Source organism: Arabidopsis lyrata (genome assembly GCF_000004255.2).
Source record: "Arabidopsis lyrata subsp. lyrata unplaced genomic scaffold ARALYscaffold_7, whole genome shotgun sequence".
NCBI lineage: Eukaryota > Viridiplantae > Streptophyta > Magnoliopsida > Brassicales > Brassicaceae > Arabidopsis > Arabidopsis lyrata.
In genome coordinates, this window is record NW_003302549.1 from 21,124,767 (window position 1) to 21,139,064 (window position 14,298).

At 34.0% G+C, this 14,298-nt stretch overlaps 3 protein-coding genes across 3 annotated transcripts; all 3 read right to left on the reverse strand.

Annotated features, from left to right (window-relative positions):
• Positions 1 to 4,741: 4,741 nt before the first annotated feature.
• On the reverse strand, positions 4,742 to 5,697 carry LOC9304640 (TATA box-binding protein-associated factor RNA polymerase I subunit B). Its single transcript, XM_021019265.1, has 2 exons — positions 5,225 to 5,697; positions 4,742 to 5,145 (listed from the first exon to the last, which is right to left on the reverse strand). The coding sequence occupies exons 1-2, from the start codon at positions 5,370 to 5,372 to the stop codon at positions 4,964 to 4,966; spliced, it is 330 nt and encodes a 109-aa protein (XP_020874924.1). The 5' UTR covers positions 5,373 to 5,697; the 3' UTR covers positions 4,742 to 4,963.
• A 75-nt stretch (positions 5,698 to 5,772) lies between these two features.
• On the reverse strand, positions 5,773 to 9,056 carry LOC9306667 (uncharacterized WD repeat-containing protein C18H10.05). Its single transcript, XM_021019264.1, has 6 exons — positions 8,749 to 9,056; positions 7,345 to 8,477; positions 7,156 to 7,249; positions 6,865 to 7,074; positions 6,606 to 6,782; positions 5,773 to 6,528 (listed from the first exon to the last, which is right to left on the reverse strand). The coding sequence occupies exons 2-6, from the start codon at positions 8,467 to 8,469 to the stop codon at positions 6,005 to 6,007; spliced, it is 2,130 nt and encodes a 709-aa protein (XP_020874923.1). The 5' UTR covers positions 8,470 to 8,477; positions 8,749 to 9,056; the 3' UTR covers positions 5,773 to 6,004.
• Positions 9,057 to 10,512: 1,456 nt separating this feature from the next.
• LOC9306669 (ORM1-like protein 3) lies at positions 10,513 to 12,486 on the reverse strand. Its single transcript, XM_002870552.2, has 3 exons — positions 12,085 to 12,486; positions 11,851 to 11,999; positions 10,513 to 11,007 (listed from the first exon to the last, which is right to left on the reverse strand). Exons 1-3 carry the CDS (start codon positions 12,259 to 12,261, stop codon positions 10,869 to 10,871), a joined length of 465 nt encoding a protein of 154 aa, XP_002870598.1. The 5' UTR covers positions 12,262 to 12,486; the 3' UTR covers positions 10,513 to 10,868.
• Positions 12,487 to 14,298: the final 1,812 nt, after the last annotated feature.

Below are 14,298 nucleotides of genomic sequence, written 5' to 3' on the forward strand. Positions count from 1 at the left end.
ACAGAGGTTCAGAATTTTCTGTATTGATTTGTGAAGAATTACATACATCATTATATACACGAATGAGCAAGAATCTTTACATATCAGATCATCACAATTTAGGAAACAATATATTTACAGAACTGATCTCGTGGAGAGTCACGGATCTTATGGGATGATGATAGCGATCCCACAGCTTTAGGCCCACGTTTAGTATAACCAAGAGTAAACCATCATGAATTGAAGTAAACCAACATTGATCAGCTAAACCGGAATGTATCTCCAACAGTCATGTTCCTCAAACTACCATTTGTCTTTTTGATCATCTCCTAGAAGTAGAAGGTGATGATCAGGTTGCATCTTCCAATATGCAGTACTATGAAGTTATCTTAGGAGACAAACAACATTAGAACTCCACTTACTAATTTGAAATGTAGCACTTAGCAAAAAAATTTGAAATGTAGCGTTGTCCGAATTTCATTAGCAAAATTTCGTGATGTCAATATGGACATGAAATGGGTGATGGACAACGGTGAGCATATAAAGGTGATTGCAACCCCACGATAGAAGATTTCAAATCAATTATTGTCGAGATGGGAAATTAAAAGTGGTGTAATTTGATCTTTATGGAATTATTTGAGTATATTCATCAGGATTAGTAGCCCTAACTTAATTAGCTTAAAATCCCAAAAGTAATGGTCGTGCTTAATTTTTTGCCACTATAGAATAAAGTTTAGGTACTAACTCCAAAAAAAAAAAAAACTTTCCTTTTGCTACTAACCAATCAATTACCTTTCCTTGGGAGAAACACCATCTCAACCTCCTCGTGGCACTTGAACATGTGATTGTTATATGCATATAAAGGTTTAAACAAGGACTACACAAACTCACCGGTCAAGGCCAGGGCCAGCGCAGAGGGCAAGTCACTGAAGCCATCGATTTGGGCCTCAAAATGTAAGGGCCTTTTTACTTAAAAATTTGTCAAGTTTTCTTATATACAATAATTTTTATAGGTCATTTTAAAAATATTGTGGGTGTTTAGAGACAACTACAACATTCTTTTTAATGGTAAAAATCTAATTTAAAAGAATTTTTTTTTTATGGACTTTAATTTTGCTTAGGGCACCCAAATTTATCAGGCCGGCACTGGTCAAGGCATCAATGAGTTGCTTCTAATCAGCTTCAAAGATGGCTTATGTGGAAAAACTGTTCAAAGCCAGAAATTAGTTATTAACAAATTATAGCTAGCATATGTTAGCCATAAACGAGACACAAGACTATGTCATGGCCAGTCATAACAAATTTGTGCCTAATTAGCTACAAAAACAATTATGGCTAGGGCTTGATTGGTTCTTTCGCTAGCGGTTGTTAGAGGTTGGTACCAAACATAGAAACTGCTATATACCGCTTTGAACCGTTCAAAATCGCTAGATTTCAAAAGCTCTTTTCCGTAAGTGTTTGCGGTTGCGGACGGTAGCGGTTGGATTTAAAAAAAAAAATCAAACGTTTACTTATAATTATTATAAGGGAGATTGACAAAAATAGCACTAAAATAAGTTTTTCTTCCAAAAATAGCACAATATTTGAAAAGTTCCACAAATAGCATTCTAAACTTTAGTTAAATATTAAATATGAATAATCAACATTTCCCCGCAAAAGCAAAATTGGTTGGCTGTCTCAGTAAAGATGCATCAGAAACTGGGACTATAGCCTTTCTATCAGTTCACGAGCTGAGGATGACATTCTTCCTCCATTGAAGATATTCATAAACACTAAAAAACGGGGAGTTTGTTTTAGCTCCTGATAGATTCAGAACATGTATGGATCAACTTACTGCGGTTAGGCGAGATAGCATAAGGCTTTAAAGCCATCAGGTCTTTGGAATCTCGAGAGAGAGCTAGTGCGTCTCTACCCTCCAACAGCCTCAGAGCAAAATCTGAACATAAATATGAATCATTATTAATTATGCATGAAGAGTGATTAAGTAATTGAAAACAACTAATACTAATATATATATTACATGTGTTAAGTCAAATCTATATATACAATAGGAGAGTCTTCTCTGCATCTAGCATATTCACCTAAACATCCACCTAAGCAATACTATTTATTTTACATTAAAATAAACTTAAGACATTCATTTAGTGCATATTTATGTTAATATAATTATTAAAAAATAATAAAAATAAAAAAAAAAACGAATTATATAATATAAGTGAGATGTTAAAATAACAAAAAGAATACTATAATTTTTTTATTACTGGTAATATTGTAATTCGATTTTTAACAGATAAAAATTAAAAATGACCATACTTCAAAATTTTAAATGTGTTAATGAATTTTATAATAGAAGTAAATTTTAAACTCATGGTAGAATAAAACTAAATTTGTGTAATTCTATATGTAAAATTAAAAACAAAAAATAAATTTGATAGTAAAACATTAGTTTCTAAGAACAATATACTACATATTTTTATTTATTATTAAATTTTTACTTTTAAAAAAATAAAAGATTACTAAATTCAACTTAAATTTATAATTTAAGACGAAAATATTGTAAGAGTCACACTTTATCTTTTGAAGTTGTAAAAAAAATCTTGAAAATTTTAAAACGTTATCATCCATCTTTAAAAAAGAAATAATCAATGATCATATTATTCATGAGTTCTACAACAAAATATACAAAAAATGATTTGGAAACCGTTAAAAAACTGATATGTAATTTGTATAGCATATTCTTAATTGGAACTACAACTTGATCAATAAAAAAAACACAAGTTTTATATTTCAGCATTTGAGTCAAATGCTTTTAACCCAAACAATTGAGTACTAAAAGAGAGTAATTAAGGAATTGAAAATCATTTCACAGTCCAATATATTGTATCCAATATATTGTATGTGAGTTAACAAAAGGTGAAAAGAAAGTAGATGTCGAGAGGCAACGATTGCATCATAAAAGAGGACAAAAAATTGGTAGTTAAAAGTGCTTGAAAATAAATTTCTGAAATTTAGAGAGATAATGCATATGACTAAGGTAAAATCTTTGAGATCTCATTCATTGTGTGAAACGAATGGGTTCTTAGAAAATATATTAAACAGATTATTAGATTTAAAGTTGTGCTTAATCGTTTGGCCATGTAATCATTGAAAATGAGATAAGATATGCATATTGATGACTTAGTCGAGAATTCTCTTATGGCACGTTGCACTTGCTTCGATGGGTAAAACAAGTTCGCTAAAGCGGTTCTACCAACATGGTATTATAGATATACCTTTACACTAAATAATGTTCATGAAATTCGGTATATTCGCATTTCATATGGAATTATGTTATGTTCATATCAACATCTAATCATAAATAATATTTACAATTACAACAATCGATAATTAACGTCAAAGCTTTTTAAGAAATATCATCATGGAATATGAATAAGAAATAAACTATTTTAGAGATAAATGATCATTAGATGGTCTTCGACACCGTTTATTTTCCTGCAAATTTTTAAGTGATTTTTGTTAACACGTGATATATCTCAAACCATTTATTTGTCAAAGAAACATTATAGTCGATAATATATATGTTGTATACCGCTTCGTAAAATAAGTTTAGAGTTTATATAGATCTATATTTTAAATTTTGAATTATTACATTTATGCTCAAATATTTTTTAAAATTTTAGTGATTATATTTTATGCTTAAAAATATATATTCATAGAAGAAATTTTAGATTAAAATTACAAAATCTGGTGCTGATAACTATATAGAGTAATAGATTGGACCATAATGACAAAAGAAGAGGATTTACGTACCAAACAAATTAGAGCATATGCTTTTCCAACATCCCATTGTTTAACAAGTTGAAGTTTGTTCTCTCGAAGAGAAATGAAACTGTTTCCATATGCCCAAAGATGATTGCAGTCAGCAGAGGAAGTTGTCCGTTATTCCCACGAATTTGTACAAGATCAGGGTTCCTGGCAATCACATCATCTGAACAATCTTTGTAGCCCCTATTTGTTTCGAAGAGCCAAATCATTCCTCTGCATCCTCTCCAAAAGATTTCTGACAAATGCTACACGATTCGCTGACGATGCTATATGCAGAGGCGTCTCCAAATTGATAGTAATGGATGAGCGAACTATCGCGTTGCAACCATCAATTATTATCCTCCAGTCCCCTTTTATTGCAACACATGTATTGAAGAAAAACGCTGTGAAACACACAAGTAAATGAAGTTAAATTAGAGGAAAAATTGTTGAAACTCTTTCCTAATCTGTCAAAACAAGCTTAGATAAGGAAAACCTCTTAGACATATACTATTATCAGATCCATTTTAGAACACTGCTACTAGTATATAAGACACTTGAAAAATTCATTCCTTGGACATACCTATACTATTATTAGATGCCAATTGAAAAAGTATCAGTATTTAAGGCAAAGCAATTCCTAATCACTGTACTAGTTCAATGTGGTTCCTTCTTGAGCAAAATATACTTCTCCTAAGTGTCCTTCTCTTTATGTAATCTTCAATTGTCAATATCTGTTGGTCTAAGGGAGAGTTAAAATGGAATAATTCACTGTTAAAGGGTGTATCATAGTAGTTCAATGATGACAAAGAAATCAAGATCAGTTGAGTGTTGACAGGTTCAAGCTCACCTATCTATGGTTATAGTTTGCAGATAAAAGAAAGAAAGTTTTCAGATTTGGTTCAGAGGCTTAAGGTGTTGGTAAAACACTGATCGTATAAGTTGCAGGTTTCACAAGTTATAATGGAGCATCTCCCATCCACAGGATATAAACTGGTGTAAAGAAGTGGTATGCATATTTGATTGCCTAGCCTAGTGGCTAGTGTAATACTATTGCATAAGGTTTGATATGTGATATCACAGAATTTGAAAGAGCTTAAGGTCTAATCGAGTATGTACATTGTATCGATTTGCAAAACCGTATCAGTAAAAGAGATGATTTATACTTAAGAACTAAATTTCACATATTGAATAGTAGGATTTGAAACAGAGAACTATAAACAGGTTTCACCTCTTCTTTCGGGTAACTATTCCACAGATTATCAACAGTTATGTAAGTGGCATCAGCTGATGCTTCATCTAAGCCAGCAAAGATCTCGTCTTTCCCGTGCAATAAATATGGCAAAAGATCCTTTTCACATTCTGCAAAAGAAAAAGAACATTCAGGAAAGTTAGGATCTAGAGAAATGAACATATCATATAGGTAGGTAAAGGAATTTACCATGGGTTTCAACAGCGACCTCGTAATATTTGGCTTCAAGGTTTTTCAAAAGCTCCTCAGTGGTTGCTTTTGTGTCTATCTGATAACTCTGTATCAGCCTTACTAGCATCACGCAAACCCAAACTCCGTTCCCATACACCAAAACCATTGATGTTAAACAGCATCCGTATAGCTACAACAATAATAGACATGACACATACACGGGTGGGAAGCCTGAGCTCGTTCTTCGACAGATATAACTCGCTAGGCATTGACCAGTTCTGTAAGAGACGCACCTGCTCAAGAACCTTATCCTCGGAATAGACAACCGCTTCAGATAGTTTGAAGCTATACCACAGAAATTCACAGGAGGCAAAAGCAAACCAATGATATCAGCAATGGAAGCGGCTTGAGCCTCTAAACTCTGAGCAGAAACAATCTGACTAGGCCTAAACATTACGCTTACAGACACAGGACATGCAGCTGCTCTGTCTCCCATTTTCTCTCGAAAGAAGAAAGATACGGAATCTTTTCTTCTCGTGCCCATCTAACTATATCCGTAGGTAGAATTGATGAAAAAGTGTATTTTTGTTTTATAACAGAGTGTTTTACACACACACACACAAATAGATCACTATACAAATACTCGTACCAATTAAAAGCAAATGCAACGAGACCGACTTAGTTCTTGATTCCTATGTGCACATCTTAAGGCTAAGTGAGCTCCAAACAAAATCAAAGAATGCTGCACTAACACTGCCACAATTTTTCTTCAAATCTCTACATGCGCTGCTTCGGTCTTTAGACTCGAATTGGTAAGCCGTAGTTATGGAACACTCTGATCATACCGTCCCAAGTTGCTGTCACAATCACAAGCCCCCACAGGTGAGGCGTCGAGCCATTAACGTTCTGGCACACACTCTTTAAGAGCCTCAACTTGGATCTGCTGCTGACTGTTGCTGAGACCGCTGCTGCAGCCGAACCTGCTACTACTTCAAGCTTCTCTTCCGGCCATGTAGTTGCTCCTTTCATTGGAGAGAAATAGTCCATGGGAGCCGGGAAATGAGCAAAACTTTTTTCCAAATCGGCTATGATAGTTTCCTCCTTCCCCTGGCCAAGCCAAGGTATGGCCACAGACACATTTTGTGAGAGAAATCCCTCATAAGATCTGATGGTCTTTGGTTTCTGAGAAGACGCCTTTTTGTTTGGTTGAGAGTAGTCCCAAACATGAATGCCTGAGTCTTCTATTGTTGAGACAATGTGTTTCCCATCAGACGTGAATGAAGCAAATGTTGGACTCATCAGTGTTGTTCGAAGACTTGAAGCTGCAATATATCAACCAAATCAATAACAAACAAATTCACAGCAGCATTCACATATCTTGAAGAAACTTGATTAGGACCTTTTTTAAGCTTGCAGATTGTATCCACTCCGCTTATTATTCGGAGTTGAGAATCAGCAGAAGTAACCATCACTTTGTCCGAATCACCAGGAAAAAACTGAAAACCGGTGATTCTTTTGTTAGGAACCTTCTTCTTCCCATGTAAACTGATCTCTCTATCCAGTTGCAGCTGGTTATCTGAGATTCAGAAGATGATTCAGATATCAAAACACAGATGATTCTAGTTGCGGGTTTGGTAGTTCGCAAAGTAAAAACATACCAGTTGTATGGTAAAAGCGACATTCGCCAGTCATAGAACCTACAACAGCACCCTTAGCATCAGGGTAATAGCACAAGGCTGTAACAATCTCTCTTATATCTGTATAGTTAACAACTCGGAAATGAGACACATCCCATATACGAACTATGCCATCAATCGATCCGCTTATAAAGAAATTGTCATCCACAGGATTAAATGCCACACAAGTCACTGTAACAAGGAAGAGAGAGTGTGCTTAATTAGACATACCAAAAATAGCATTGAAGAAGACAAATCGCGGAAGAAACTAACCAAAACTCTTATGAGAGAAAACTCTGATACATTCATCAGAAGAACCAACTCGCCACAATCGAACAGTCTCGTCCACTGAAGATGACAGTAGAAACTACAAAACATTCACAAGTTGTTAGTGCCATCATCTCATCTTAACATAAAAAGACAGTATCGTTTTAAAAAAAAACAAAATCAGTAGTAATTTACCCCTTTCTCCGACCAAGAAAGATCCAAGATTTCACCCGTATGTCCTCGGAACTCGTGCTGAGGGGTTTCAGATATACTGAAGACTTTTGAGGGCAACACAGCGCAAGTCGATTCTGACTTCTTCCTCAACAATCTTCTGCTCTTTTCGATCTTCTCATTCTCAGTCTTGAGAGGCTCAATCTGTGACTTGTCATTCATTCCAAAGTAGACACAGCTTGAATCAGACTCCGCCACTTCAAACTCGTTGTCTCTTCTCTCATCTTCTGTTATATTCCACACTCGCACAACACAATCTTCACCAGCACTAGCTAAGTACTTCCCATCATGCGAAAACTTCATAACTACAATGGATCCATCATGCGCAGAGAACTCCTGTCCAATACACAGAGACGAAAGCTCCTTGAACTGCTTTTTAAAAGATTGAACTCTAGTTAATTGCCTCCGTATCGATGATCCCATTGACTCACCATTGGTGCACTCTTCAGTTTTGTCAAGAATATGAGTTAACACACCTAACTTCTTTATCCACCCTCTAGCTCCTTTTTTAGGCGATTCTTCATAATGACTCATTGGAGAGTTCTGCAGATCTCCGTAGCCATCAGACCTATTCGAACCAGATTCACTCAATCCCTCAGCAATGCTACTGCTATTACTGGAATAATCTCTTGTCAGCAAAATCTGATCATCAATATTCTTGGCACGATTCAGAAATGCACCTCTGAAACTAAATGCCTCAGCCAAAGAAGAAGTTGACATTGATGAAACAGAGGATCCAGAGGAAGTAGATTCATTCCTCAACAACTTCTCCTCCTTGTCTTCCTCCTCATGATCAGTTTCAGACACAGAGTTCAACTGTTTCGAAACCGGAATATGGTCGGAACTAGAGTCTCCCAACAGATCAAGATCAAGATCAAAGTCTCGTTTTTTGAAACTAAAACCCATAGATTGAAAAAACTTTTGTCGACGGTTGGTAACACTCTCTGGATTCATAGTCCAGAGATCTATATCACCAGTTGCTTGAACAAATTCATCGGCGACTTCAGAGTTACAATCAGAAACAGATGAAACCTCTTCACGAGCATCACAAAACCAATCTTCCTCTTCCTCGTTCCCTCGAGTACCCATCACAGCTTCTGATCAAAAACACACAGATTTCGTCATAAAAGTCAAAATTCAGAGCAAATCGGACAAAATTGTTTTAAAAGGACAGAAATTTGCAACCATGGTTCGAATTAAACAAAACTACGCTTAACACCAAAGGAAGTAGTAAGATAAAATCATCGCAAATCAATACCATCGGCAAAAAGGAGATTACTTTAGAGTAAAGCAAAGAACCCATTTCGTTAGTTCAACAATACAACATTCAACAGAGAAAACGAAGAGTTTTTTTAGAAATTTACTTACATATCTTCAACAAAACCAAACCGTTTGAATCAAAGTCTTGCTCTTTCCTATATATAGTCTTTGTCTGGTTAAAACTATTGCATAGAAACGAAGGGGTTTAAAACTCTTGCGTCGATTCGGGTCACGCTCTTTTAAGTCGCATCTCCTTGCGAAGGTTTATAAGAAAAAGGTTTGATTTTTAAGAGAAAGAGATTTGGAGAGGTTTAAGAGCGATATTTTCGGAAATTGAGAGTTTTGTTTCTTCGATTGTACGAAGAAGAAGAGAGGAAGAGAGAAACAAATTTAACGAACAAAGATCCTTTCCTTCTTTTGTCTTTTTCTTCTCTCTCGTTTTTTGCTTTTAAAAACAAAAAAAAACACTAATTTTGAAATGGTCAAATATTGTTTGCACTTACTTAGTCAACTTGAATATTATAATCCTACTTTTATTTCAATAATCATATGTTGAAGTTTCTTTCTTTAATAGTATTTTTTACGTGGAAGCCCCCTTGGCCCATTGGTTGACTAAGGGTTAATTAATGCTTCAACACCAAGAGGTATGGGGTTCGAGTCCCAGATATTGCGATTTATTAATAAATTTGCAGATTAAAGGAGGCAAGTGTGCAGGAGATCTCCAGCGAAGTACAATTATAGCCGTTCGCCAGGATTCTACGCCGAGAGAGAAGTGTCGTCAGGTCATGGATCATTGAAGGTGTCCGTCAAGAGCGTGGAGAATGAAGTGTCGTCTGTCGTGGATCTAATAAGGGTCGGAAGGAATTGTCCGTTGTAGAATCGTCTATGTAACAGTTCTCATAATTTGCAATAAATAATAAATATAGACGTCAAAAAAAAAAATAGTATTTTTTACTTTTCTTCTCTAGATTTGACATAAATGAAATTATACTACTTCTTGATTTACGAAAATTGATCATTCTCATTTGTATTTTTCTCCCACATTTTGATTTGGTCATTGTTTGTGTTTTGTTATTGCCTATTGATATATGAACAAATGCTAGCTATTGTGTGAGTCAATTCAGATATATCATATATGTGACCCACCTATTCACTAAACAATTAGGAACGAGGTGATAACTCAGGGCACAAATGGACGAATTTTTTAAAATAAAAATTCCCTATTGTTTTAATTTGGTTTTATGTGTCATCTAATTATTATTATTCATTGACACACTTATTTTTATTGTTTTTAGGTGGTGGGAACACGATTTTGTCAATTTCCCTACATTACCTCACGTGTGCGAAACTGTATTTTGTTACTAACATAATTCATCAACAACAACAACAACAAAAAATCATCTGTTTACACATTTAATTTATGGTTTTTCGTACTTATTTAGATTATGTATCCAAAAATAGTAAAAGAAAAGCTTCCACATGTCATTGGTGTGAGAGTTTTTCAAGGATTCGAGCACCCATCACGACCTATGTTGCATGTAATAACTAAACTGTGTCATTGCTTCATTTCACTGGTCTTATTCACATTAACCAGTTTCTTTCTCGATTCTCGTAAATTGTACTACATTTTATTTCTCTTGTAAGGAGGTTCGTTCTTCTTTTTTTTGGTTAGTGCATATAGCCAAAAGTACTTCTCGCTATATGCACTATAGGAGGACCTTTTTCGAGAAGATATTGTCTCTTAATTACTTCTCGCCTTGGTAACAAAAATACCACTAGTGCCACATTTCAAATCATGGGTTCTTCTTTTATCTCAAGAAAAAACTTTGGGTTGAATAGCTGTTCGATTTCACATCTTAATAATCAAGAATCTATATGTCCAAAACGGTATATATAAATAAATCTTCCCCAACTATTCATTCAAACCCTAGATTGCTCGCTAAACAACTTTCTGTTGTAACCAGTTTTGGGATTATACAAATAAGAAACTAAGACAACCATATAAGATATCAAATATGAATTGATTAGAAGCCCCAAACAAAGAGTAGAAAGGTTTGAATAAGCGATGATGGGATGTGACCAAATAACACATTTTTTTCTCCGGTTGGGATTCGATGTCTGTATAGTACAGACATGTTGAATGACGATGGCATTTGTTGTTGGATTCCACATTCCAAATACTTGATTCGCATTATACACAAACCTTTTTCTTTGTTTTCTCAAGTTTTTCATTGGTCTCCATTGATTCCAAATATGCGGACCTTGTGCATGTGCGGGAATTTCGCGACCACCATGACAAATACGGCCAGTGTGTTGAGAAAGAGCATCGGGTGCTGATAGTCTGTTGTGTGAGAGGCAATCAAGTACCTACATGCAAAGTTTGGTCAGACTTTTAGGTCACAACGATCCAATCATTGATTACACAGCAATTGAGGTATTCCACTACACAATCTAGTAGTGCTTCTTTTAAGAGAGATTCAGCAATCTTACAACAGACCTTAATTATGTCTTGTATAAATGTCTAAAGGACATTGCAAAAAAAACCCTAAATCCAAGGTTCTTGGGCAACTAGTTAAAGAATCCTAAAAGCAAAGTGATATCAATCGTAATAGGGAACTGAGATCCTATAATCAGTGAATAGATAAGCAACACTTTTGAAGCAAACTCAACAAACAGAATTTCAAAATAAGGAGAATGTAAGGGACTTGTGTATATGCAAGAATATTTGATAGTCATGTCAAAATGTACACTTAGTTATGCCAATCAAAATGTCAAAACAACCACTCTACCTAGGAATATAATTGTAATTAGATAGACAGAGATTAATTAAGCTCCTTGAAAGCATCTCTACATAACCAGATGTAAAATGAGCACCGTAACAAAACGAAAGCATCTATCGACTACATAATCTGATGAACGAAAGCATCTCTACATCGGGATTCGCTACGAAACAAAACGAAAGCATCTATATTTTCAAACATCGACTACATAATCTGATGAACCAAAGCATCTCTACATTGGAATTCGCTACGAGAAGACAACGAACAAGTAGGTAGGGAAAATGAAGATCAAGATCAATGTATATCCAAACATAACTCAAGGCAAAAACTACAACAAATCATAGGAACCGAGCCAAGCCAATTTTCGATTCTAAACCTAATGAAGGTGATACAAACAAAATCCTCCTAAAGATTTGAGAGAAGAACTTACAAGACAACAGGAACAACGGTGAGAAATTTGCGATTACGTGTAAGCTGTTTGCCATTATCAATCTGTTCCCACCAAGTCAATCTATTATAGATTCCTTGATCATCACCAAACGGTGTTCCCTTCTTCCAATGAAACGAATGATACGTGACCTAGAAAAACTCACAAAAAATTCAAATCTAGAAATCGAACAAATCGGAAACTGAAAGAAACCAGATCGGAGATCGGAATAGTTACGGTGAAATGAGCGAGATGAACAATGGTCCAAGCGATGCCAGGAGAACAATGGAAGACGGAGAGAACAAGGAGCCAAGAGAAGAAGAGGATGAGAATATAAGTAGTCCAAACACCTGGATATGTGAACCACTCTGTGTTCCGATTCACATCCGTCGTCGGAAGTGCTCTTACGTACATCGTCTTTTCACCGGAGAGATTTGGAACAAGATCGGAGGAGATCGGAGATGATTGAGCAAGTTTTTTTTTCTTTCTTTAATTTTGTCTCTCTGCGTTTTTTGGGCTCTTTCTGGGCTTTTTATTTTCTTCGATTTTTTTAAAAAAGAAAAGCATTAAATTAAAATAGGAAGGTGGTTGGGTGGCTCACCGATCTTAGCCTAAAACAATGATTATCAGTAACTCTGTCTCAACGCGTCGCTCGATAAACCACGACGACTCATGTTTTTTTTTTATTGGACTTAGCTTTCATAGGCCCATTCTTGGTTCTTCTCGTATTTTCATTTTGATCAAAATAATAATCATATTAGGATATGACCCGCGGTACACCGCGGGTTAATTATTTGATTTTTTTATTTTTATAAATTGATGAATTTATTGTGTATAATATTTTTTGTTGTATACCTCGGGTCACATGCGTTGTATCTAAAATAAAAAATTTTAAGTTGTATTTGTTTTGTTTAGTGTTTAAGATTGTATAATTGTATTTTGATTTGTTATTTATAGGATTTCACCTGTGGTATATTGTCTCGTATTAATATTGACCCAAACCCGTCCAACCATATAATCTAAAATGAAATTAAACATCATTTTGTTATTTTTTTAATAACACTTTTATTTAAATGTCATATAATTCGAGTTAATTTGAAAGTTGCTTTCAAATAGTTTCCATGTATATTTTTAAATTAGTGTGTGTTTTTGGACCAACCCGTAAAAACAATTTATAATTGTATCTTAAAATACTAATTAGGATTTCACCCGTGATATACTGTCTCATTTTAGATAATTGTAAAAATTAAAAAAAGATCCGAATGACTCAATTTCGGGTCTGAATAAAATAACGACATGATTAAATGCTCAATTTGTTCTTAAAAATGTTAATATAGATTACACACATATTTTTATTCATCGATTGAGTAATATATGTTCGTTTTAAAAAATTTGAATTGTAACATATGCAGAAAAAAAAAAAACTAAAATTTACTAACTATTTATATATTTTATAATAATTTAAAATAATATAAATATAAGATCAAATAAAAGTGAAATGAGAATCATATATTTATGTTTAAATTAGGTAGAGAGGTTTTAGGAAATTAGTGCAAATTTGTTATATTAGCATTAAATCATAATATTTGATTTCTTTATCTATAAAAATCGTGGAGAATATACCATAAATAAAGCGTTTAAATATAGTAATTAGTTGAGAAAGTATATATATTTTAGATTTTATTAATTATTTTCGTTTTTTAATTTTGCCAAAATTTAAGGAAAGATCCGATTGAAGATTTCCGGGTCAAAATTAAACAAATTTGACCCGATTTGGGTACCCCAAAAACTGCTGCAAAAATGTATAGTAGATTTTGAGGGCATGACTAATTTAAACGCAGCTGTTGTGGAAGTTTGTGAAAGCGGACGATTGCGGTTTCAAGCGTTATTTAGTATTTTGACAGATTGGTTTAGCGGTCATGGCTGTACCTGAGCACAGTGAGGTGAAGCTGTTGTTTTGGGCCCCCAAAATTCTAGATATTTTTTTATTTACAAAATAGGCCCGAAATTTATTTTATTTTTGTAAAAAGGCCCCAAATTTTAGAAACGACTATAAAACCCTTAAAAAAATTTTAGGCCCCAAAGCCTGGTGAAAACTGGTGCGTTTGCGGAAGATTTACGACTGGTTGATCAGCGGTTACGATAAAGGTTAAACCAAAATTTATCAAAAAATTTTTGATATATGATTATAAAAATGTATAAAAACACCAAAAACTATAATTATGAAAAATTAAAAAAAATTGAACATGATTAATGATTAATAGCCATAAATAATTATTCAAATAATTTTTATATTGAAAACAAAAATAATTATTAAAATTGAAAAATTAAAATTAGATAAATTTTTTTTATATAATTATCGTGAATATATTTAAGACTTGATTATATATATTTTAATTTGTTCATTTTTATTTTTTTAGTTTCTTTCTTTTTTACAATGCACTGTAAACG